Source organism: Sparus aurata, chromosome 17, assembly GCF_900880675.1.
Source record: "Sparus aurata chromosome 17, fSpaAur1.1, whole genome shotgun sequence".
Lineage (NCBI taxonomy): Eukaryota > Metazoa > Chordata > Actinopteri > Spariformes > Sparidae > Sparus > Sparus aurata.
Genome location: NC_044203.1, coordinates 29,566,024 through 29,591,046, shown reverse-complemented (window position 1 = coordinate 29,591,046; position 25,023 = coordinate 29,566,024). Strand labels below are relative to the sequence as shown.

The 25,023-nt window shown below is 38.3% G+C and overlaps 2 protein-coding genes across 5 annotated transcripts; both read left to right on the top strand.

The window, feature by feature from the left end:
* The first annotated feature begins 154 nt into the window (after window positions 1–154).
* On the top strand, window positions 155–22,683 carry LOC115567771 (hemicentin-2-like). Its single transcript, XM_030394620.1, has 18 exons — window positions 155–1,232; window positions 1,632–2,054; window positions 2,320–2,610; window positions 2,778–3,104; window positions 3,623–3,904; window positions 4,007–4,288; window positions 4,486–4,582; window positions 4,718–4,846; window positions 15,620–15,688; window positions 16,505–16,566; window positions 16,966–17,388; window positions 17,663–17,953; window positions 18,108–18,434; window positions 19,078–19,359; window positions 19,462–19,749; window positions 19,923–20,034; window positions 20,125–20,194; window positions 21,287–22,683. The coding sequence occupies exons 1-18, from the start codon at window positions 1,124–1,126 to the stop codon at window positions 21,689–21,691; spliced, it is 4,269 nt and encodes a 1,422-aa protein (XP_030250480.1). The 5' UTR covers window positions 155–1,123; the 3' UTR covers window positions 21,692–22,683.
* On the top strand, window positions 6,002–8,355 carry LOC115568148 (sialic acid-binding Ig-like lectin 10). Of its 4 annotated transcripts, XM_030395258.1 has the most exons (5): window positions 6,016–6,391; window positions 6,856–6,970; window positions 7,083–7,481; window positions 7,966–8,065; window positions 8,155–8,355. In XM_030395258.1, exons 2-5 carry the CDS (start codon window positions 6,910–6,912, stop codon window positions 8,258–8,260), a joined length of 666 nt encoding a protein of 221 aa, XP_030251118.1. In that variant the 5' UTR covers window positions 6,016–6,391; window positions 6,856–6,909; the 3' UTR covers window positions 8,261–8,355. The 4 variants fall into 4 exon arrangements, with proteins under 4 accessions (XP_030251119.1, XP_030251120.1, XP_030251118.1 ...); XM_030395259.1 differs by having other exon boundaries at window positions 6,002–6,970; window positions 8,160–8,355; XM_030395260.1 differs by lacking the exon at window positions 6,856–6,970 and having other exon boundaries at window positions 6,010–6,391.
* Window positions 22,684–25,023: the final 2,340 nt, after the last annotated feature.

Genomic DNA, 25,023 nt, shown 5'->3' with positions numbered 1-25,023 from the left:
GGGAGTGAATGTCTGTCCAATATCCAACCTAAAACTAACTTCATCTCGGTGCCAAGTATTAATGGAGCCTCCAGACTACAAGTTCAGTAGAGCTTAATTTAATGTAGTTGATGGTCATTTTGCCAACTGGACAGAGAGGTGACGGATTCTTCAGTGTTCAAACAGTGAAACTCCTCCACTCCTCTCTGTGGCTTCGTTCTGGCTTTCCTGATTATCAAGTAATAAGCCTTTGCTGTCAGTAACATTATGTTTTTGCTACAGTTGATGTGGTAAAATACTTTAATAAAAGCATTTTGAGGAGCTACAGTATATATGACATACAGTCATTTAATATCAATACTGAAACAAACACACAAAACATTTTAAACCCTTTAGGAGAAGTCACAGTTTTTGTACTGGTTTGCCAGTTTGTCAAGATAAAAATCATACCACACATTTCTAACTTCCCTTCTCAAAATGTTTTGCACTACTTCACTGTCATGGAGAGGCTCTAAAAACCAAATAGTATGAATGAACAACATTTAGTTACAATGTTAATGGTGCGAATTAGATACACACAGTGGTGTCATGAGAAGTATAAATAATTGAATAAAAGCCTGCTAGGTTTAGTAAAACACAAATAAAGCTAAATGCTGTTTGGGGAAACTTCCTCAAACCTTGTTTCGCTCAGAGTTAAGAAGTAGAAGAGTGAAGCGAGGAAGGGACAGTTCTGTGCAGAGATCCTGAAAAGGAAGCGTGCAGGCAAACAAGGCATAAAGAGGTAAAACACAACATAAATTTTTGATTAAACTGTCTTCCTGAGCTGTAAATGGAAGTTAGTTCATGATTCTTTCTTCAAGTTTATTTTGATAAATGCTTTGTCGACCTTCTTGATTTGGTGGTAATAACAGGGTGGACAGATTCGGGGCGAAAGTAAAAGATGTTGGTGTATTTAGTAAATGATTTTGGGAGAACAACACTATAATCGTTAAGTTAATTTTTGTAGAGTTCAATTGCAACATAAAACAGAAAGTTCTTGACTGGGGCTGCACAATATGAAAAAAAAGTTGTATCACGATTATTTCTACAGAATTTAATTTCGTTTTGGCCAGTTCCTCTTTGTTTATTTCGCTTTCACTGTAAAATGTGTCCTTTCAAAGGAGAGACTCACTGTGTCAGTCATCCAATCAGGATGTTTTTTCTCCTCTGGGCGGCTCTGCTTTTCTCCGTGAGAGGCAGCAGTGCTGACACAGGTATGCATCTTTATGATAATCTCGTTATGATGATAAAATTCAAGAGATGAATACAATTGTTAGCAATACTTTTTCAATATAAAAGTCCTCATAATTTTTCTTACATGCTTCAAAATTACAAGTATTTAGTTTTTCCACCTTGAATTTATCACCTCATTAGTAACCTCCCTTGCAGCATCTACTGTATTTACCAGCCCACTATATAGTTATTTGAATGACTTTCTTGATTATATGATTGATAAAGAAATATGTTAATGAAACTAGTTAAATGAAATTCTGCCCTCTACTCAAAAACAAAATATGTGTTATCTGTCAACAGAAGTACCCTTTCTTTATTATAAAGTGTGGTGTGGTGTCATAATTGAAACCCTCTTGCTGTGTTTCTCCTACATGTCACAGGTGGATCAGTGGAACAATGTTCCCATGGATTCTGTATCACTCTTAATGAAGCAGAAATAACAGCAGAGGCTGGACTCTGTGTTGTGATACCGTGTTCCTTCAGTACTAGTTCTGGCTTTACAGCTGAACATATGGTTTGGTACAAATGTGAACGTAAAACAAGATGTGGGGATTCAGACATGATATTCCAAACTTACAAGAGCAACAAAAAAGTTCAGCCTCAGTTCCAAGGACGAGTGTCACTGCTGCAGTCTGACGTGAGTCAGAACAACTGCAGCATCATCATCAATGACCTCACTGTGTCAGACTCTGGATCCTATCAGCTCAGAGTTAAAGGTTTCAGGCAGAAGCAGTCAGGTGGTTCCTGGAATAAGGCACCTGAGGGATTTACATTCTCTCTAAGACCAACTGTCTCTGTTAAAGGTAATGTAGAGTTACAACAAATATAATCAATTACATTGTGCATTGTTGTGCCTGTGAACTGCACTAATGTGTATTTATAGTCCTTGTTTAGCTTTTGTTGATGTTTGTGAGCAACATGTCTGATTTGTAGCATTAAATGATGCAACTCCTCCTTATTGAAAGTCTTAACAGATATCTGTATCTGATTGTTTTTGCCCAAATTTAAGTGAACGATGAGCTTCAGGCTCCTCACCTGATTCTACTCATGGACTTTCTGTCCCATTAGATCTGACCCAGAAGCCCACAGTGATGATTCCTCCTCTGACAGAGGGACAGCAGACCTCACTGACCTGCACTGCTCCTGGTCTCTGCTCTGGATCTGATCCTACAATCACCTGGAGGTGGAAAGGGACAGAAGCGAACAGCTCTCACATCACAGGAAACATCACTGCTGAGAATCACAGCTCAACTTTGACCTTTAACCCTTTAGCTGAACTCCACGGCACCAATGTTACCTGTAAGGTCAGCTTCACAGGTGACACAACTACAGAGGAGACAGTGACTCTGAATGTAACCTGTGAGTAGAACATCCTGTATTTCATTCTTACATATGGTATTTTTATCTAAAATGTTTGCTAAGAAATTTGCTCTGTCATCCCTGGTGGTTTCCTGAACTGTCTTGAATTTTACATAATTAAGACGCTGTAACATTGTCTATAATGCAGTATATCATTTGTCTCATAGATGTGAAGGAAATTAAAGTCACTGGACATACAAGTGTGATGGAGGGTGAGACTCTGAATCTGACCTGCAGCGTTGAAAGTTTCCCTCCATCTCTCATCACATGGACTAAATTATCTGAAAAAAACTTGCAAAATGGAACAGGAATTAATCTGCAAAACAAGACTTTATCCGACATGCAGAACGACACTGAAACCTACTTGCAGGCCGACAGAGGGATGAGCACTTTCTCTGTCTATAACATGACAGTGGGAGATTCTGGAGAATACATTTGTACAGCAAAACATCTAAACAACACCCTGATGAAAAGAGTTGATTTAACAGTGAAATGTAAGTACACTATATAATTCATCATGTATGTGCTTCTATGCACATATTTAGAATAATAAAAACACGTGCTGTCGGTTAAAACCACTTTGTAGAGTTTGAACCATTGTACTGTGTCGCCCTCAGTAGTAGCAACAAATGACTCTATACATAAATGCAATGCTTTACTACGCTATGCATGAATACAAAACTTGTACACACTAAGTTTACTTCATGTATCATATATATATTATATTAATCATATACAATGTATTTCACATTGGTGTAGATATATGTGTATATTTGTATATATGTGTAATATATTTTGATTCATATTAATATGCATATATTTATACAGTCTTGGGTATACCACATGCACTGTGAACGTCTCTTTCTGTTTAAGTTGGACTGGAAGTTTAATACTTCAAGGCGTCAAATTAACATGCAACTGTACCAATTTTAAATTATATATATATATACATATATAATATATAGTTTCCTACAGTTATTTCAATGTATTTTGTGTAAAATGTGCTTCACAGATATGAAGAATCCTGTAATCACTGGTGATACAAATGTCGAGGTGGGACGAGCTCTGAATCTGACCTGCAGTGTTGAAAGTTTTCCCCCATCTCACATTACATGGACTAAACTTGGTTCCACCACAGACCTGCACAATGAGCCCAATACTGACCTGCAGGACGACGCTGGCTCTGCAACACTCGTCATCCATAGTGTGACAGCAGAAAATTCTGGACGGTACATCTGTACAGCAAAACATCTGGAAACAACTGTGACTGTATATGCTGATGTAACTGTGACGTGTAAGTAGACTGTACTAATCTTGCTGAAAAGAAGCTTAATGCTCATATTTTATGCTAGTAGCATTTTTTTAGTATGTTGTGATTCTGCTTGTGTGTTTACAGCTTTTCCAAAGATCTTAAACTCTGAATGTAAGATTCAAGCCGAAGTGCTGACCTGTGTGTGTATCAGCGACGGCCTTCCTGTACCCACCATTAAATGGCCACTGTTGAGGAACTACACTGACTACACTGTTATTAACACCGTCTCAGACCACACAGTCAACTGCATGGTCACACTAACTGTTAAAAACCACAGCAACACTGCAGCTGAGTGTGTCAGCAACAATGCAAATGGGGAAGTAAAAAAAATCTTCACCATCCAAGTAGACAAGTCAAAGCAAGAAGGTAAATGATCTTAGCTAAAACAGTTCTACTACTGTGGACCACTGCTTAGTGACCTTTTTCAGTCAAGTCATGGCTTTTATGTGGATCCTGAGTCAGTAATACAATACAATTCAAGTTGAATGTGTATAAAAGTGACAATTTGTTGAGAATTTCACACTTGAACAGTTATACTATCTAAGTTATGTCATTTCTAACAGCAGATCAGCCTGGACCAGGTGCAGTGCTCCCCTGGGTCGTCGCTGCGTTGTCTCTCATTGTGAATGTCATCTTCATAATCTGCCTGGTGTTCCTTTGGTATGTTTGATATCAGCATTTAAATCATATTATATAATGTTATTATTATTACCAGTATATGATTTTAAGTCAGTGTGAATATAGTGGAGACTTTTAGAAAAACACTTCATGTCTCACTGTTTCTTCTCTATAAAGGAACACAAGAAAAAAGGTGAAACCGAACCAAGAGGACAGAACCTACATGTCGCTGAGGAGAAATGATCTCTCACCAGAGTATGATGTCATTGGACAACCTCAGATCTGCCCGAAGCGAGTCAGCTTTAACTGAGTGTAGCGGAAGACTTCATTCATGATCTGTTACATCATGTTTTCAATATGTTTAAGATTTTACACTGATGGCATTTCTTAACTTGAACTGTTACATTTTGCTTTTACTGTATTCCTTTTTCAGATTTTCATGTCATGAACCTTAATAGACTCATGGGAAGTCTACTTAGTTCGCATAAATAATGTGTTCACATTGTCACACCACACACCTTCACACCTTTGTATCATACACACCAGAGTAATCACAGTCATCTACTGTAACCAGGATTGAAGTGCTTTTGGTGGATCTTTTTTTACAGGTTAAAGGAGCTGAGATACGGTGCTGGGGTTTTTCTGTTTATACTCTCAGAAAGATGTCTTACAACTGTAAATTTTTCAGGTATCTGTACTTAATTGAGTGTTTATTTTCTTACAACTTTCTAATACTATCTACTTTTCCTCCCAACATTTGAATTCTATTATATATCTACTAAATATCTGTACTTCCTACTTGCATTTTCAAAACAGGCTGGTTACTTGAGTTTTAATGCATTCAAGGAGAATTATTAATTATATTTCATTTGCGTTATTGCAAGCTGACAACACAAGACTGATTTCAGTCAGTAGCAAGACGAAACAATGTAAAAGACGTAACAAGATGGAAAAAGACAGAGAGGGAGACTCACCTCAGCCTGTACTTTATTACTTTTACTTAAATAAAGAAGTTTTTTTCAGTTTGTCTGTCATTTTTACACAAATATCTGTACTTCTACTTGAGTAAAGAATGTGTGTACTTTTGTCACCTCTGGTAAGAAGGAAGACTATTTGAACTATTTTATAGTTTCAAGCAAGCATACAAAATGTTTTTCTTTCATTCCCAATAAGATATGATACACGATGAGATATAGGACAGTGATGTGATGTAACTAAGTTAATTTACTCAAGAACTGTACTTTCGAATTTCGAGTTACTTGTACTATATTTGAATTCCATTCCTGCTACAGTATATTTCCACTTCACTACATTTCAGAGACAAATATGGTACTTTTATTTTATTCATCTGACAAATGTAATTACTCACTTTCACAGATTATGCTGTAGCAATTTGATAAATAAAAAGAAAAAAGAAAGGAAAGAAACAGTGATCTAAATAATCACAAAAATGCTGAATATCAGATTTTATAATCGACCAAGTCGATGATCGGTCAACTCTTGGTATACAGTGTTTACATACATATGAATATTTGCGTAATTTACTTCTACTTGTACTTTTGATTCTTTTATTGCCAGAAAACAACTTCTGATACTTAGGTACAGTTAATATCAGATATCTTTACTGTATGTCAGTATGACTTTTGGGTACTTTATACAGCCCTGATAAATGACACATCATGTATGCCCGTGTATCAGTGTCAGTGGAGGAAAAATATTTAAAAAAAATGTCCAGCACTGCGCAGGGAAACTCCCTGAATCCTTGTTGTTACACAAAGAGAGAAGAGTCAGACCAGTGAAGAGAGGAACAGAAGTCACTGTGGAGAGAAGAGAGCAGGGGATACAAAATAGGTAAAATATTTACTTTATTTTGTTAACATCTTTTTGAATTATAAATTGAATTTAAGTAACAGATTCTTCCTCAACAAATGTAAAAGAATGTCCTGGTAATGCTGTTGCTGATAAGGAAAAGTACACGATGTAAGAGGAATGGGAGAATTAGAAATATTGATTTTGTCAGAGTTTGTGTTTATTATACTGTAGTTGGGCATCAATAATTCAGGACCTTTATCATATCAGAGCTGTTGTTTAGCTGTTTTAACTATCATTATTCATATAGCACCTTTCTAGAGCCAATTTAACAAAACACTTTACCATAAAAGTATTTAAGACACACACTGGGTGCTGTGCCAGTTTGGTTCAGCAACTGTGGCATTACACAATGTGTTACATCCTGTTTTAAGATCTTATAATGTCTAGTCTGGAACTTCCTTTGTTTCATCAGCTGAACTTTTTCCTTTTTGTTACGCTTGTAGTGAAAATGTTGTCCTGTTACGGGAGAAACTGAATGTCTCTATCAAAAACTTAGGATGTTAGTTGTAATCTGGGCGACTCTGCTTTTCTCTGTGAGAGGCAGCGATGCTGACCCAGGTATTCATCTTTTCAAGTAGCCTTTGCTCATCCTTCATCAAATACTATGAGGTATCATCAAAATCTAAACATGTTCTACCCCTGTTTTTGTCTCCTTCTTTGCTTTAAACAGATGAATCTAATTTGAGGAGATCCGACTGTAGAATGGGATTCTGCGTCACTCTCAGTGAAGCAGAAATACCAGCAGAGGCTGGACTCTGTGTTGTGATTCCATGTTCCTTCACTACTGATTATGGTTTTAAACCCAAAAATATGATTTGGTACAAGTGTGAACCAGATAAACAAAGATGTGGTGATTCAGACATGATATTCCACACCAGCAAAAAAGTTCAGTCTGGGTTCAACGGACGAGTGTCACTGTTGGACCCCGACCTGGATCAAGGGAACTGCAGCATAATCATCTGTGATCTTGTCGATTCAGATTCTGGATCATATCAATTTGGAGTTGGTCGTTTCCCGTTTGGTAAACCGAAAATTACGTTTTCTCCAAGAACAACTGTTTCTGTCAAAGGTATGAAAACTAGACAAAACCGGCAAAAAGAGGATGTTGATTTGTGCAACTGTAATCTGGTCGTCATAACAGTAAAACGTCAGTATAAATACGTTGCTGTAGTTTCTGTTCTTCATTCTGAAGTAGTTGAAAATGAATGACAAATTCACCTTTAATATACGTTGGGTTCATCACATGGTTTGTTTCCCCTACATTTAAAACTGTGACTATGGAACTTTAAGGAAAATTATGCAGCAAAGAATTTGAAAAATTATTCTAAGAACTTTCTTATAATTGTGTTATACATTATTTACAGTATTTACAGTTCTTAGAATTGTATGTCCATTTCTCCCTGTCCTTTAGATACATGCTATTTGACAATACTTTCTGAATATTAACAATTGTCACCCTCCCTAAATGGAGTTAGATATGACTATAAACTGCACATTACACTGCATCACATTTGAGAAATCATCTAATCTACATTGTGCCATGTCTTTGGTAGGCCATGTCCAGCACTGTGGACCTCACAGCGCAGTGCTTCTCTGGGCCGTTGCTGGTGTATCATTAAGTATAAATGTCGCCTTCACAATCTACATGATATGGTACGATGCGACAGCTGCATTTTATGTTTTAAAGGCACTGACTGTTAGGCAACAAATCATGGCTAATTAATTTTATTTTTTCTCCAAAGGACAGCAAGAATGAAGAAAGAAAATCAAGCAGACAGAATTTACATGTCACTGCAGAAAACAGACAGATCACCAGAGTATGATGTTATTGGCCAGCCCCAGACCTGATAAATGTCAGCTTATACTAGATTTACAGGCTTCATGAAAGACATCTTTCCTGAAGAATTTTCAGCACTGAAATAAAGAGATTGTTCACAACAAAATATTGCAGAAGCTTCTGTACCAAAACTCAGCTTGTAAAGGTGTTTGCTTCAGAACTTGGTCTGTTCAGACCTGGCGTCAACGTCTGTCCTAAGAACATGTCAAAACTTAAATTTTAGTGTAAGCACTTCAACACCCTCTTTGACGCCTGTGAAGGAAGACCAAAGACTCTTATATATTTATGAAATATTACAGACTATTGTGAGTTGTTAAATTAAGAGAAACTTAATGAACTTCATGTAAAAATCTGTCTGCATTGTTTAGAGAACATCGTGTCCATTTGACCTATTCAGGAGGGATAGTAATAGGTTTAAATTCCCTCAAAGATTAATCTTCAAAGAGTTGGGGAGCTAAAAGTTAACGAGAGGACGTAATCAGCATGTAGGACAGCTGCATGAACAATCAAAAACTCAAAATAAAGGAAAAAAGTACCATTTACAATGAACAATACTACTCCATTCCATTATATAATAGTAGGTTGGTCTTAAAAGTAGATATAGTAAGAATATTAAAGAAAACACATGACTCACCTGTTAAGGTTAAATTCATATATTTCTGAAGTGGTTTCCACGTTTTCTTCACAAAGATTTATAATTTGAATTGAACAGCTCTTTTTATTTTATATCAATAACATAATTAATGCAAGGAGGATTGCAACCTACTTTCTCCAAATTAAAACACACAACTGGTTTGTTTCAACGTGTTTCTTAAAATAAGTGAAACAGCGCCCCATCTGGAATGTCAACTATTACCACCGAAAGTGAAATAAAGTCATTTTGATGCAGAGACAACTTTTCAGTCACAAGGTAGGAGCTGTAATCACTTTTTGGCAGGTAAAATACAGTAGTAACAATGGCTGGATTGTTTAAAATCTGTCAAATATAACCACTAAGAGTGAAATAAAATAATTTTGATGTAGAAACAACTTTTCAGTCACAAGTTAAGGCAATCACTTTTTGGCATGTGAAACACAGCCGTTTATGAATTGTACTGGCCCTTTTAAGGTATTTCAACAGGTCAAAATGACGGAGCAGGTAAAATAATGTACAGTCATGAGGATAATTGCAATTCTTTATTTTATACATAACCAATCTGTAAACCATGTTAACAGTCTAGTTTCCAAATATAGGCCTAATCAGGGATATTAGACATACAGTCACATAATATCATTGTAAACAATACTGTTGCCTGTGATCTTTAAATGTCATTCCTTGATTCTGATATATACTTTAGCCACAATTGTGAAGATTCGGTTACAAGAAACGTTACAGACATACCATTACTATAACCACGGACATAAAGTTATTTATATGTGTTGTAATTACTTTTCTTTTTTTTCCTTTTTTGAACATATCACAAACATACGAAGGCTCGTAGAGGAAAGAACATATCAATCTCTCTATAAAAGCAAGGAATCTCTGTCTGTCTGTCTGTCTGTCTGTGTGTGTATGTATGTGTTCCTGAAATATCTCTGCGGATCAGGATCAGACTGACCTGAGAGTTTCAACATGGCTGCAGCATGGTTCAAGGGTGTGCAACTTCACATTTGTTTGGACTGCAATGATACTGTTAATAAATGATTTCATAAATGCTTTACAAATTCCGCGAGCATTGTCCACCGGAGCCACCACAGTCACGTGCGCACCAGAGCCAATCACTGCAGAGCCCGACTCCACGACACACCTTAAGCGGATTTATAACTGCAGCAGCGCGAGCTGGACCGGGATTTTGCCGGCAGTTCGGCCCCGTTCTGTTCTGTGCATCTAAACTGACTGTTGTGGATTAATGAGACTAAATGAGTCCGGACCGAGTCTGTTCGGGTCTGAGGAGATCTGGAGACGCGCGGACAACAAAGTGGAATCGGAATCTGTAGATGTTCGTGTGTAGCTAGCTGCTAGCCGTTAGCCCACCCACATAGCCCACCTCCTGAGTCCACGGACCGGACCCACCGGCACGTCCAAAACCGGACTCAGGGTAAATAATGTCCTCCACGCTTTTTCGCGAACATTGCCGTCACATTTGCTTTGTGTCTGGTGCAGGAAGAAACGGTAAAAACGGGCTTTTGTCACGAAAGTGTCCAAGCAGCAAGTCTGGTTGTTGAGGAACGGGAAGTTGTGGGAGGGACATCGGCGGATGAATGACAGGCAACGACGGTCGGTGTACAGACAGCGATATTGAGAGTTGAGAGATTTGTGACATTTAGCATGTTTGGAGTGTATAGTTAGTGTGTTATGTAGTGTTTGGTGTAGTGTGTTTAGTGTGTAGTGGAGTCGGTTTTTCGTTTAATGAGTCAAAACAATGAGGAGACTGCTGAATGAGCATTGCCTGCATTTAAATGTAAATAGTTACATATAACTTTGTACATTTTTAAAATGTATGCACATATTTAGCAAACAACAATTTATATTTGCATTATAAGTAATAAAAAATGGTTTGTTAAACATATTTGTGGTTTTCACAGTAAAAAAATCTAACTTTTTCTACTCGGATTTTATGCTTTTTTGTGATTTTAGGTCCATTGTGTTAATACAGTATGTCAAAATAAAAAAATAAACCTTCATCAGCCAGGTCCACAGTAAATCATTTCATCACGTTCAGCAAAAATCATGCAGGCACACTTCAAACACACACACACACGATTCACAGGAACACAGATGTTCTCGGTTCACAGCGAGACGCTTTCAAAATAAAAGTCCCGCATTTAGTGTCTAATATAATTAATGAAATAATAACCTGGCTTCAAAGAATATCAGTTAACTAAATGAAAACAAGATGTTCTTATTAACAATTATCACATTAAAGGTCATTTACAGTCGTTACACTAACTGAGTGACTCATTCACACACACACACACACCTTATTATATCGTTATCTCGGGAAAACAAAGTTTCGTTATCTCGAGATCTCGACAAAAATTATCCTGTTATCTCTGGAAAACAAATGAAATAACTCGTTATCAAGAGAAAACAAAGTTTCGTTATCTTGAGATCTCGAGAAAATTATCTTGTTATCTCGGGAAAACGGAGGAAATTAACTCGTTATCACGGGAAAACGGAGGAAACAAAATGTATGAATGCATGGCTGTTTAGGGCTTCCGTAATAAAACAGGTAAAGGAGGGCTTACTTTTTCTCCATTTGCTACAGTTGTAGTAATGAATTTGTGATCCAGATAAAAACAGCTGTAGACGTATATAAACTGGACGATACAGTTTTAAGACGATGTGCGCACTCCCGCCGGACGAAATCAGATTTTGGCGGGCGCTCACTTTTTGGCACCACACACTGCTGTCGGGGCAATCACGTCAAGTGCTCTGCAGGACTGTTGATAACCATTGAGTTGTGGCTTCAGTCGCAGCTGTGGATGTTCAGGACTCCGGAGAAAACTTTTAAGTGAAACAGTTATTGTTTTTATCATAAGTTTGAAACCGTCGAAAGACAGCAACGCGTTTCAAATTAAACAGTCAGGAGAGTTTACCAAAAATTGCAGTATCGCCAATGTCGCTAGCTCCTGTTTCCGTAAAACGAGCTAAACTTACTGTAGCTAGGTTTAGCTAGCAGCAATAGCCTTGATGCTAACCTTGACCTGGGAATGAAAAAGCAGACGAGCTGGAACCCAAACGTGGACTGAAGAAAGTTGGACACTTGGAGAACTCAGCCAAAAAACTAATGGAGAATCTGTGTTGGAAGACTACAAGTCCAGGGGAGCTTAATTTGATGTGGTTGATGGTCATTTTGCCTACATGACAGACAGGTAAGGCTTCTCCAAACTCAACCACTCCTCTGTGCCTTCCTCCTGGCTTTCCTGTTTATCAAATGATAAACCTTTGTTTTCTGTAAATTTACCTTTTTGCTATAGTTGATGTGGTAAAATACTTACGTAAAATAATTGCTGTAAAGTAACTTGTCACATTTAAGTAGACCGACACATTTGAGTTGTACTTTTCCTCATCATTTCCCATGCGCATTTTGGGAGTGCTATGGGCACTTTTATGCTAGTATCAAAATCGCTATTTTTAAAACCCTAAGAAGGTTCGACACAACATGAAACTATGCTCATAGTATCACCAAGGTCTCTACACATGAACACGAGCATTGAGAACATTGTTTGTGCACACAGAGTTTACTAAAAAGAAGGTTTTTTTAGGTAATAGTAAGGTAATAGTAGTTTGGTTATAATTGATTTATGAAATAATGTTGCAGCAGTGACAACTGGCAATCAGGACAAACGATTAACAATGAATGCAGGTGCATATAAAATCATATTCATGTTAAAGTTGTGACAGAAAACCTAAATTTACTAAAATACCTTCAATTTTCCATGACATTCTCACACAGACCACATTCTCTCGGCTTTCACAGTACACTAAAAACGTTTGTTGTGTTCTGTTATTATATATAACTGATATACTATTGCTCTTTATACCATGGTCTGGGGGAATACTCGATTCTGATTGGCTGCAGGGTGTCCATTAACCCCTGATATATGGACACCTACTAAGTAGTTCCAGTCAAATTGACTGTTCACCGCTGTAAATTAATGCGCTAGCTGGCGTATCAAATCTTAATAACGTTATTTTATTTCCAGCACTGAGTGCAGTCTGACTGTCAGTCCTTCAGTGTCTTATCCTCTGAACACCACAGGGTGGCGACTGTAACACACAAGCTGCAGAAAGTTCACTTCCCCTCTAAACTTACTGCTACGCGAATACGCTGTTCAGCTCTCTACTTCCGGCTGCGGCCACAGTAACGTTACACACGGCCGGTCATTTGTTCGTGAAAATCTTGCTATTAATTTGGGGACAATGACATGACTGGTTAGTTAGCTAATCGTGTTAGCTAGCATACTGTCAAATTATATTTACTGTTTGTCAACCGTATGCAATGTTATTGACTTTGAATCTTGCTAGCATAGCGTTAGCTTTCTGGCTCATGGCTGAGCGGACTAGAATATCTCCCGTTGCCAAGTCGTATCTATGGTCCGTCCTATTTACTGGAGGAGTGAACAACGCTTCCGTTGCATAAGAATCTTACGGGAGATTAATGACTGTTCCAGGTATTAGTCAAACCCTCAGGCGTTACCAGGGAAACTAAGTTATGGCTTGTGAAAAACCTTATATTTTGATTGTAAAACGCATGAAAATGTAAATTAATAGTCCGAATTTCTTTTCTTTGGCAAGTGACCATGGTATAAGCGGGATAATGCCCTTCGAGGTGTCCATAAACAGAAGTTAATGGACTTCGCGCGTCGGACGGTTCTTAGGCCTCCGCGTCGTCCATTAACTTCTGTTTATGGACACCTCGTCGGGCATTATCCCTTACTTATACCACAAGGGGGCGCTGTTGTATAATACAGGTTATAGTTAACACGCTGCACGTAGAGAGGTCGGAGTGCAACAAGATGGCGACTATGTACGATACGACATGACACCAGTGTTTCCCATACATTGACGAGACAAAAATATTTCCGCCTTTCCAGCCGATGTTTCAATCAGTCTCTTTTGTTTGCATTACTTTTAATGACTTCAGTACTGCTAATTCAGGGCTGTATTAGTGGAAAAAAAAATATGAAGCTGTTTTTGGACCTGGAGCAGTGCGCTTCACGCCCTCGGAGGCTCCTCCACTTGCGCACACACACACATACACACACACAGTGACAGATTGTGGGTCCGTGTGCCGCTCCGAAGCAGCCATGAATTAGTTACAAAATGACAGAAATGTCGCCTATGACTGACTGTTACGGTGAGTTGAAGAGTATCAGAAGCATCTAGTTATTGTATATTCACAAAAAAATCCGATTTCATGTAAAACCGTTGGCATAAATAAATCCAGTGTTGGAGAAAGGAAATATTTTACCGTCGTCTTCCACCGCAGTCCTTGACATTAACTAGCATGTTGGATATTTAGCTTAATAAGTCCTGCAGGGGTCTTATTTTGCAAACCCGCCCGAATCCGCCATACTTAAAACCGCATCCGACCCGTTTTCCGACAGTAGCACAAATTACATTGCGCACCCGAGCCGAACCGCTATAAATTGATACCGACGCCCGACCCGCACCTGAAGGAAAATTAGACGGACCCAATTTTTAAAAATGAAAGTAAGCCAGCGGGGAGTTCTGGGAGGGCGCAAGCACGCATGAATGAGCTCATATGAAATATAAATGCTTATGATTTTGAAATGCAGGCAGATTTTTGTAGATGTGTCTCTAATAATGATTTTAAAAAAAAAAATGTTTTGCACGTGAGGCCTTGAAAATGGCAATCGCGAAACCTGACCCGCGCTCTCCAGGTGTCCGACCCGATCCGTGTCCGACCCGATCCGTGTCCGACACAGTACATTATTTTTCACCCGTTACATCCAAATTGTGCGGGTCGCCTGAATCCGACTTGGATAACTCCTCATGAAACAAATAATAAAAATAGTATTTCTGTACAATAGTAGAGGAATCTTTATTCCAAGCCCATGCAGGGGAGTTCATGATGGCTGTGTGAGAGCATTATAACCAGAGAAAAAACATGAAATACCCGATACTTATACTTATGACATAAGTATAAATATTACAGTATGATAACCCGACCCATTTCAAGTTTGCAGCACACCTTGATGTGGTATGAGCCAGTCCAGATGTGTTTTTTGTTTGACGGCACTCATTTTATTCGATACAGCCTATACCTTTCAATAAAAAGGAATATAAATTGATATGCTTTGATATCATTCTCATATATCCTGCATATCATTTATCATTTTAAGCTCTATAAATTCAGATAGGTATTTGACCAGAATTTCAAAAATGTGTCCGGTAAATTGAAAACCTGCTGGTTGTCTGTTGCAAATTTTTTCTAGTGGAAACCCTGTTGAGAAGATATATATGACATACAGTCGATCAATATTAATGTTGAAACAAACACAAAAACATTTAAAAACACATGAAGACACAGAAGTGTCAAGTGCTTGTACTGGTTTGTCTATTTCTCAAGATAAAAAAAATCCCACATTTCCATACTTCCCTTTTCAAAAAGTTTTGCATTACTTCACTGTTAGTGAATGAATTCACTGGAGAGGCTCTAAAAAATGGTATGAACAAAAAATGTTTCCACATAGTTCTATGTTAAAGGTGCAAATTAGATACACATGGTGGTATCATGAGTATAAATAATTGGAGAAAAACCTACCAGGCTCAGGAAAAGACAAATGAAGCTTGGTGCTGTTTGGGGAAACTTCCTCAAACGTTGTTGTTGCACAAAGTATTAAGAAATAGAAAAGTGAAGAGACGATGGGACAGTTAGTTGCAGAAACGCTGTGGAGAGGAAGCGAGCAGGCCAACAAGGCATAAAGAGGTAAAACACAACATTTCATTTTTGATTAAAATGTCTTCCTGAGCTGTAAATTGAAGTTAGTTAACTGATTTTTTCTTCATGATTATTTTGATAAATGCTTTTTCAACATTCTTGAGTTGGTTGTAATGACGGGGTAGACAGATGTTGTATTTAGTAAATTATTTTGGGAGCACAAAACTGTAATCGTAAAATGTATTTGTTGTATAGTTCATTTACAATATAAAACAGAACAGGGCTCACAAAGTTCTTTACCCGGGCTGCACAATATGAAAAAAAGTTATGTAGTGATTATATTGACAGGTATTGTGATGCGATGTGGTTCCTGATTAGTGGGAATGGTTATTTTTGTATCACAATTTTCATTTTCATAGTAAAAACTATTAAAATCATGATGATAGGACTTAATGGGGTCTGTACCGAGCAAATGTGTTTCTTATGGAGAAAAACGACTTGTAATCCAGGGCGTCTCTGCAACACTGCAGTACATCATTATAATGCTGTTGTACATATTTGTCCTTTATCAAAAAATGGTGGTTTCTTGCATATATATTATTATATATGCAATATTTCGATTATATGTCGATTAATTGTATAGCCATATTCTTTACCATTTAAAAATACAGTGGCTAGTCACATCCCTGGTTGAAGTGTTCTAATCTTGTAACTATGGAATAACTCCATGTGCAACATCCTGTGTAAGATCTGTAATGTCAGCTGTGGAATTTCCTTTTGGTCAGTTCCTCTTTGTTTACTTCACTTTCACTGTAAAATGTGTCCTTCAGAAGGAGAGACTCACTGTGTCAATCATCCAATCAGGATGTTTTTTCTCCTCTGGGCGGCTCTGCTTTTCTCCGTGAGAGGCAGCAGTGCTGACACAGGTATGCATCTTTATTATATTCTCGTTGTGATGCAAACATTAAAGAAATTAATACAATTGTTAGTAATAATTTTTCAAGGTAAATGTTCTCATGAATGTTTTCCTTACATGCTCCCAAATTACAAGTATTGGGCTTTACCACCTTGAATTTATCAGCTCATTAGTAACCTCCCTTGCAGCATCGACTGTATTTACCGACTTATTTGAAATTCTGGGATAAACAGTTATTCAAATTACTTTCTAGATTACCGAATATATGATTGATAAAGAAATGAAATTCTGTCATCCGCTCAAAAATAGAATGTGTTATCTGTCAACAGAAGTAGACTTTCTTCATTATCAAGTGTGGCGTGGTGACATAATTGAAACCCTCTTGCTGTGTTTCTCTTACATGTCACAGGTGCATCAGTGGAACATTGTAACTATGGATTCTGTATCACTCTTAATGAAGGAGAAATATCAGCAGAGGCTGGACTCTGTGTTATGATACCGTGTTCCTTCAGTACTACTTCTGGCTTTATAACTGAACATATGGTTTGGTACAAATGTAAACCTAACCGAAGATGTGGTGATTCAGATGTGATATTCCACACTAACAAGAACAACAAAAAAGTTCAGCCTCAGTTCGAAGGACGAGTGTCACTGCTGCAGTCTGACGTGAGTCAGAACAACTGCAGCATCATCATCAATGACCTCACTGTGTCAGACTCTGGACCATATCAGCTCAGAGTTAATGGTTTCCAGTATAAGTGGTCATTTGGTTCCTGGAATAAGGCACCTGAGGGATTTACGTTCTCTACAAGACCAACTGTCTCTGTTAAAGGTAATGCAGCGCTACAGCCAATATAATCAGTGACATTGTGCATTGTTGTGCCTTTGAACTGCACTAACATGTATTTATAGTCCTTGTTTAGCTTTTGTCAATTTTTGTGGGTAACTAGTCTGATCTGTAGCATCAAATGATGCAGCTCCTCCTTGTTGCCCATATTAAAAGTCTGAACATATATCTGTATCTGATTGTTTTAGCTGACATTTAAGTGAATGATGAGCTTCAGGCTCCTCACGTGATTCTACTCATGGACTTTCTGTCCCATTAGATCTGACCCAGAAGCCCACAGTGATGATTCCTCCTCTGACAGAGGGACAGCAGACCTCACTGACCTGCACTGCTCCTGGTCACTGCTCTGGATCTGTTCCTACAATCACCTGGAGGTGGAAAGGGACAGAAGCGAACAACTCTCACATCACAGGAAACATCACTGCTGAGAATCACAGCTCAACTTTGACCCTTAACCCTTTGGCTGAACTCCACGGCACCAATGTTACCTGTAAGGTCAGCTTCACAGGTGACACAACTACAGAGGAGACAGTGACTTTGAATGTAACCTGTGAGTAGAACATCCTGTATTTCTTTCTTACATGTGGCCTTTGTATCTAAAATGTTTGCTAAGAGATCTGCACTGTCTTCCCTGATGGTTTGCTGAACTGTGTTGAATTTTACATCATTAATAAGCCATAACATTGTACATAATCTTTTCATAGATGTGAAGGAAATTAAAGTCACTCGAAATATAAGTGTGTTGGAGGGTGAGACTCTGAATCTGACCTGCAGTGTTGAAAGTTTCCCTCCATCTCTCATCACATGGACTAAATTATCTGAAAAAAACTTGCAAAATGGAACAGAAATTAATCTGCAAAACAAGACTTTATCCGACCTGCGGAACGACACTGAAACCTACTTGCAGGCAGACAGAGGGATGAGCACTTTCTCCATCTATAACATGACGGTGGGAGATTCTGGAGAATACATCTGTACAGCAAAACATCTAAACAACACCCTGATGAAAACAGTTGATGTAACAGTGAAATGTAAGTACACTGTATAATTGTTCTAAGATAGAGCACTTAAGCAATGATTTAATCATTTATGTGCTTCTATGCACATATTTAGAATAATAAAAACGTTGTCTGTTAAAACCACAATGTAGAGTTTGAACCATTGTACTGTGTCGACCTCCAGTGGTAGCAACAAATGACACTATACATAAATGCAACGCTTTACTACTCTATGCATGAATACACAAATGTGTACACACTGACTTTAATTTGTGTGCATTATGTATATATAATATTAATTATATACTATATCACATTGCCGTAGATTTCAATATATTTCAATGTATTTGTGTATATATGTAGACACCAATATGCATATATTTATACAGTCTAACCACATGCACAATGAATGCCTCTATTTTATTTGGAGTCTTAAAAAGTTTAATATCTCAAGAAGTCTAACTCATCTGGACCAGTAATATTTTAATGCATGTATATATTTTACAGACGTTCCCTCAATTTATTTATATGTTTGATACATATTGAGAGCTATTTTAGTGGAAATTATATGATGACTTTAGGTCATAAACGTTACCATATAATTTGACTATTATTTTTTCATCTGTTTCTTGCTGCTATCTTGTTTAATGTATTTTGTGTAAAATGTGCTTCACAGATATGACGAAACCTGTAATCACTGGTAATACAACTGTCGCGGTGGGACGAGCTCTGAATCTGACCTGCAGTGTTGAAAGTTTTCCCCCCTCTCACATTATATGGACTAAACTTGGTTCCACCACAGACCTGCACAATGAGCCCAATACTGACCTGCAGGACGACGCAGGCTCTGCAACACTCGTCATCCATAATGTGACAGCAGAACATTCTGGACGGTACATCTGTACAGCAAAACACCTTGAAACAACTGTGACTGTATTTGCTGATGTAATTGTGACGTGTAAGTAGACTGTACTAATCTTGTTGAAAAGAAAGTTTATGCTCATATTTTACACAAATAGCATTTTCTTAGTATCTTGTGATTCTGCTTGTGTGTTTACAGCTTTTCCGAAGATCTTAAACTCTGAATGCAAGATTCAAGCCGAGGTGCTGACCTGTGTGTGTATCAGCGACGGCCTTCCTGTACCCACCATTAAATGGCCACTGTTGAGGAACTACACTGACTACACTGTTATTAACACCTTCTCAAACCACACAGTGAACTGCACGGTCACCCTAACTGTTAAAGACCACAGCAACACTGCTGCTGAGTGTGTCAGCAGCAATGCAAATGGGGAAGTAAAAAAACACTTGACCATCCAAAAAGTTGAGCCAAAACCAGAACCAGAAGGTACGTGGTTGCAGCTAAAGCACTTCTGCTATTGTACACCACTTTATGATATTTTAAGTACCTCTTTTTGTTCATACTGTGACCTCTGTATTTGGACATTGGTCAAGCTTTGCTTTGTAATTTATTTTTAGTGCTGAGAAGAACATTAACATTGTTGTTCTCCTTGATTGCAGAACGGTTCGAGGACCTATTTAAAAATGTGTCATGGCTGCAACTCATACTTGCCTTTTTGGTTGGGGTACTTCTGTCAGCTGTCATTTGCTGTTTAGCAATAAAATGTCGAAGGTACTCCATCTAATAATTGACTCCTGGTAGTGTTTGTTGATAATCTTCATGCATGTATTTTAATCTGTGACAATTTGTTTTTTTTCCCAGAAGAAAACAGAAGAGTTCTGGAAAACTGGATGAAACTCTGGAGATGGTGACCAGTCAGGAGGATCCACTGGTAATATAAGTAATATTATATACATCAGTTCAGCCTTTTCCAGACTCGAGAATGATTAAGCCCAATTTGACATTGGAAAATCTTTTGGGGCACATTCAAACTTTTAATAACAACTCTAGTCCCGTCATTGACTTGATAAGGAATACATTTTTATTTATTTATTGTAAATGAACTCTGCAGTACCTTCACGACCCACCAGGAGCTACATCCCCCACTTTGGGAATCACTGCATTAATTGAAACACTAGTTTTCTCCAGAATTGTCACCAATTTTTAAATTAGAACTTGAAATGTGTGAAGATGGCTTTCATTGCTCAACATTTTAGTCAGACACTTTTTTTCAAGGAAGTTACCAAATATAGCAAATGGTTACACAGTTAGATTTGGTATTAAATATTCTGCTATTTTAGGAAACTCTAACAGACACACACACATCTGAGCATCAACAACGAAACTGCTAACGAACATGTGCATGGACATTACAGTTCTTTCATTTAATCAATACTGACAATGCAACAAATAAGAAGGTTTGGAGCTTCAGCATCTGCAAAGTAATTGCTGGAAGAGTCAGAATTTTCTAGGCCGCCTTTTCCATCTGCATGAATGGGATTGGACATCACCAGTTGGCTCGTAGCCACAATAATCTAGCCACCAATGATGAATTATGAATGCAGCTGTTGTTTAAAGTAGATTTAAGCAAGCACAACTTGTGCGATTTACCCAAACTAAACTCTTAGCTTCCTTCATGTAAATCGACTTGCAGAAAGTTGACACTTTGCCTTCTATGCCTGCTTTAGTAGCCAGGCCCTTCTTTGTTACCTTGCAGTGTAGGTGCACTACATGTAACAATACCACATATAACAATGTTCCAATAATTGCAGGAGATGCACTTTGTGATGGATAACAGTATCTGAAATAAGTTTAAAATCTTGCTTCAAGCTGTTTTATTTTAAACAGTACAGAAATGGAAACTACAACTTTAAAATAACTTATTTGAGAAAAAAGTCTAATATAGGTAAACAAGATAGTATTCATTCAAATTTGGTACTTGTTGGAGCTGAATGAATCATATAATTCGCATTGTACCCAACAGATAGATGCTGGTCAAGCAGTGGAAGATGATCAGACCTATTACCAAGAAGGAACTGAAGAAGGAGAAGCTGTGGCAGCCGAGAATGCAGCCCCTGATCTTAATGGTGGACCGAAAGATGTTGAGTATGCCAGCATTGATTTCTCCGTGCTGAAAAGAAAGAGCCCCAGGAAGGCAGCAAAGATGCACGAGACCACAGAGACGGAGTATGCTGAAATCATGAAAAAAGCTAAAGAGGAAAAAGAAGATAATGGTGGAGAGGAAGGTGAAGTGTTGGAGGGCAAAGAGGAGGAGGAAATGATAGGGGAAGATGGGGAGACGAAACATGGTGTCCCAGAGGAGGAGGAAGGAGAGGATGTGGCAGTGTACTCAAGTGTCAAAGATATAATGGATGAGAATGTATCATAGTGGAGCTGCTTGAGGTTGAATTTTCTTTGTTCATCAGGTGTGACAGCTTGAAGTAATGGACTGATGATGGATATTCTGTTCAGCAACTAATGCACCTGTTTACCACAGAGCTGTGATCTTCAAACTCCAAATTCAGCCTGTGGTAAACTTAAATGACTCAGACACTTTACCACATATTGGGGGATGAACAGATCCATTAACTCAACTCAGGGTGGACTGGAAACTGGACATATTTCATTCAAAGCTTCATCGAGCTATGTCTTTCACTTTTCCTGAGTTTTCCACTTATGTTAACCTACATCCATGTAAGAGTTGACACCTCCATTAGGGGGATGGGTTGCAAAATCAGGGGTCAGAAGGGCAGCCACCTGCATCCTCTCTGCTCTGAGAGCCTAAGTGTATTTTTGTTTGATACCTTCATGATCAGAATCTGCCCTGAGTGGCATTCCTGGCCAGCCCAAGCGTTTATGAATGGCCCACATTTCACTGCAAAAATAACGTTTGCTGTAACCCTGTTTATGGATGAGGTGTCTCTTTTTCCTTTGGTCCGTTTGTCAGATCACTGGTCCATCTGAAATGTTTAACAATGTAATATCTAATAGCTATTGGATAGATTCTCAATTTTGTACAGCCATTTTCGGTCCCCAGAGGATGTATTTCAATGACTTTGTTCGTTCTGTATCTTTTCCTGTCCCTCCACCATGAGTCTGGCATTTGAAATGTCTTAACAACTACTGGATGGATTCCCATGAAATCATCAGACGTTTGCATCCACCTCAGGTTGATAAGTAACTGTTTTTACTGATTGTATCTCTTCTTCTTCTTCCTGTTGTCATTATTATTGTTTTTATTGTTATCATCATCAGTAGTCGTAGGCTTAGTAGTAGCAGCTGTAGTAGTAGTTACGATGACCCGTCGAATTTAAGCTCAATTATAATATTATGTATATATATAAAATGATGTGCTAAATAAAACTCGACATAAACTTGAAATGTTTTTTTTTTAAATACCAGAAACATGGTAGAATTAAATTTTGTAAAGAAGAAAATATACACGGTACGATTCATACAATGGTATTCCTTTTAAAATGCTAAGGCCTCTCTACCAGTGAAGACCAATCCATACAATACAGTGGTGACTACCATGACATATGATCAAAAACCTGCTAAATAAATTATATTCCATCAGCTTCACTATTTGCTTCAACTAAGATGGTGAACATGGCCTGTGACCACGCTGACATTAACATTTTGCTCAAAGCACAGCAGCAGTTTTACAGAGCTGCTCGTATGTGTGGCTGCTCACAGTCTTGTTCCTTTTTCATTTACTGTGTCAAGTTTTTGTCAGCACAGTTACGTCATGGCCATTTGTATTTGGATGAGAGATGGGGGACAACATGTACAGACCGAACTGCATTCCACAAATCGGCCAAGGTTAATAAGATGCTTTAGCAGGACTCAGATGAAATCTTTCAAAGTTACAGTTTGTATAGTATGAAGTTCTCTCCTTGTGTTTCCATGGACAATGTTTTCTTGCAGTTGTGGGGCAGTAACAGAGAACAAATTTCAAACTCAAAACAGTATCTTTAGTCAATACCCAGAGGAACCCAGAGCATCTCAGAAAGCTGAAGCTTCATATTAACTTCACCTGAACTTAATGTATTTATTATCATTATTATGAACATGAGGATGGTAAATTTGTGCCCTATCTCAGTGAAATTGCATCAGAATGGGATCTCTTCAGGGCCAATATGAAAGAGAACAACAATTGAAGCACCAACATTGGATGTACATTAAACTGGAGCGACCAGATTAGTCTCTACAGGCCTGTCAAAGGTTTTGTTTAACAAGCCATAGATTACTGGGAAGGAGTGCTTGCCTCAAGTGAAGGAGTTCAAGTATCTCTGGGTGTTGTTCACAAGTGAGGGGATGATGGGGCGTGAGATCGATCGGAGAGTCGGAGCAGCGGCCAATCTTCGTTCCTACCCTCACCTATGGTCATGAGCAATGGGTCATGACCAAAAAAACAAGATCGCGGGTACAAGCGACTGGAATGGGTTTTCTCTGCAGGGTGGCTGGGGTCTCCCTCAGAGATCGAGTGAGAAGCTCAGCCATCCGGGAGGGACTCGGAGCAGAGCCGCGGCTCCTCTGCCTGGAAAGGAGCCCATTGAGGTGGTTCGGGCATCTGACGAGGAGTCCACCAGGGCGCCTTCCTAGGTAGGTGTTCCTGGCACGTACAACTGGGAGGAGACCTAGGGGTAGACCCAGGACCAGGTGGAGGAATAATATCTCTTCTCTGGCCTGGGAGCACCTGGGGATTCCCCAGTCAGAGTAAGCCGACGTGGCCGGGGAAAGGGAAGTCTGGGGCTCGCTGCGGAAGCTGCTGCCCCCGCGACCAGACTATGCATAAGCGATTGACGATGGATGGATGGATGGATGGAAATTACTTCCCTTTTTAATGTGCAGCAGGAATCGAACTGACTCAGTGCTCATTTACTCTTATTGTAACAGGAAACACACTTGTTTGTGTCTGTCAGTTACAACAAAGCCTTTATTTTTTTAGGTACATTCTAATTCTATGTTTGCTGGTTCTGTAGTGAGTGTCTGATATTTAGACACATAGTAACTTGAAAGGATGTCGTCATTGCTGGTTTGTAGATAAAAATAGTTCTAATCTAGCACAATAAAGTGTGAACAGGAAGTTATTAAAAATAATACAGTTTACGCATTTGAGGCAATGTTTCACGGAATAATCAACACAGGGACGTTTCTGAGAAGACTGGATGGAGCCAAAATAGAAAATTAGTATTAAAACAAAGACTTTATTTTTCAATCTGTAGATATTAAATGCACTTGTCTTTTGCATACATGAATAAACTGATCCTTCAACTAATACCTATCTCTGACAAATATTATTTATCTGGCAATGATTGTATGAATAAATAATACAGACTGTTTACATTCATGCACTTCTCAATATACACATAATCAAGTTTAGTTAGTAGATAGAATAGAGACACAAACGGTACTTCCCCTTTCTCAAAGTTTCTCAGTTTCACAGTCATGAAGATAATCTAAACAAAAAAAAAAAAAAAAAAAAAAATCAAGACTTGTTGGATTTTATTATTCGGTGTTAAAGTTGCACATTCTCAACTTGATTTATTGTATAATATACATACTTTACTTGGAGACTTTAGCTCTAAGTTTGGCAGTTTAAGGAGGGCCAGCAGTTTGCAGATAAATGTCCTGGAGGCTTGTTGTAGTGCAAAGAGGTACAAAGAAGAAGTACAAAAAGAGAAGAGAGGAAGAGTCAGTTCAGAGCTGAGACACTCA

What these genes read in the sequence shown, in the direction of transcription:
- LOC115567771 (XM_030394620.1), top strand. Translation starts at nt 1,124, where the DNA reads ATGTGTCCTTTCAAAGGAGAGACTCACTGTGTCAGTCATCCAATCAGG. An exon ending in AGTTGATGTAACAGTGAAAT is followed by an intron (nt 18,435 to 19,077) that starts GTAAGTACACTG and finishes TGTGCTTCACAG; the next exon opens with ATATGACGAAACCTGTAATC. An exon ending in CCAGTCAGGAGGATCCACTG is followed by an intron (nt 20,195 to 21,286) that starts GTAATATAAGTA and finishes TGTACCCAACAG; the next exon opens with ATAGATGCTGGTCAAGCAGT.
- LOC115568148 (XM_030395258.1), top strand. Translation starts at nt 6,910, where the DNA reads ATGTTAGTTGTAATCTGGGCGACTCTGCTTTTCTCTGTGAGAGGCAGC. An exon ending in AGGCAGCGATGCTGACCCAG is followed by an intron (nt 6,971 to 7,082) that starts GTATTCATCTTT and finishes TGCTTTAAACAG; the next exon opens with ATGAATCTAATTTGAGGAGA. An exon ending in TTCACAATCTACATGATATG is followed by an intron (nt 8,066 to 8,154) that starts GTACGATGCGAC and finishes TTTTCTCCAAAG; the next exon opens with GACAGCAAGAATGAAGAAAG.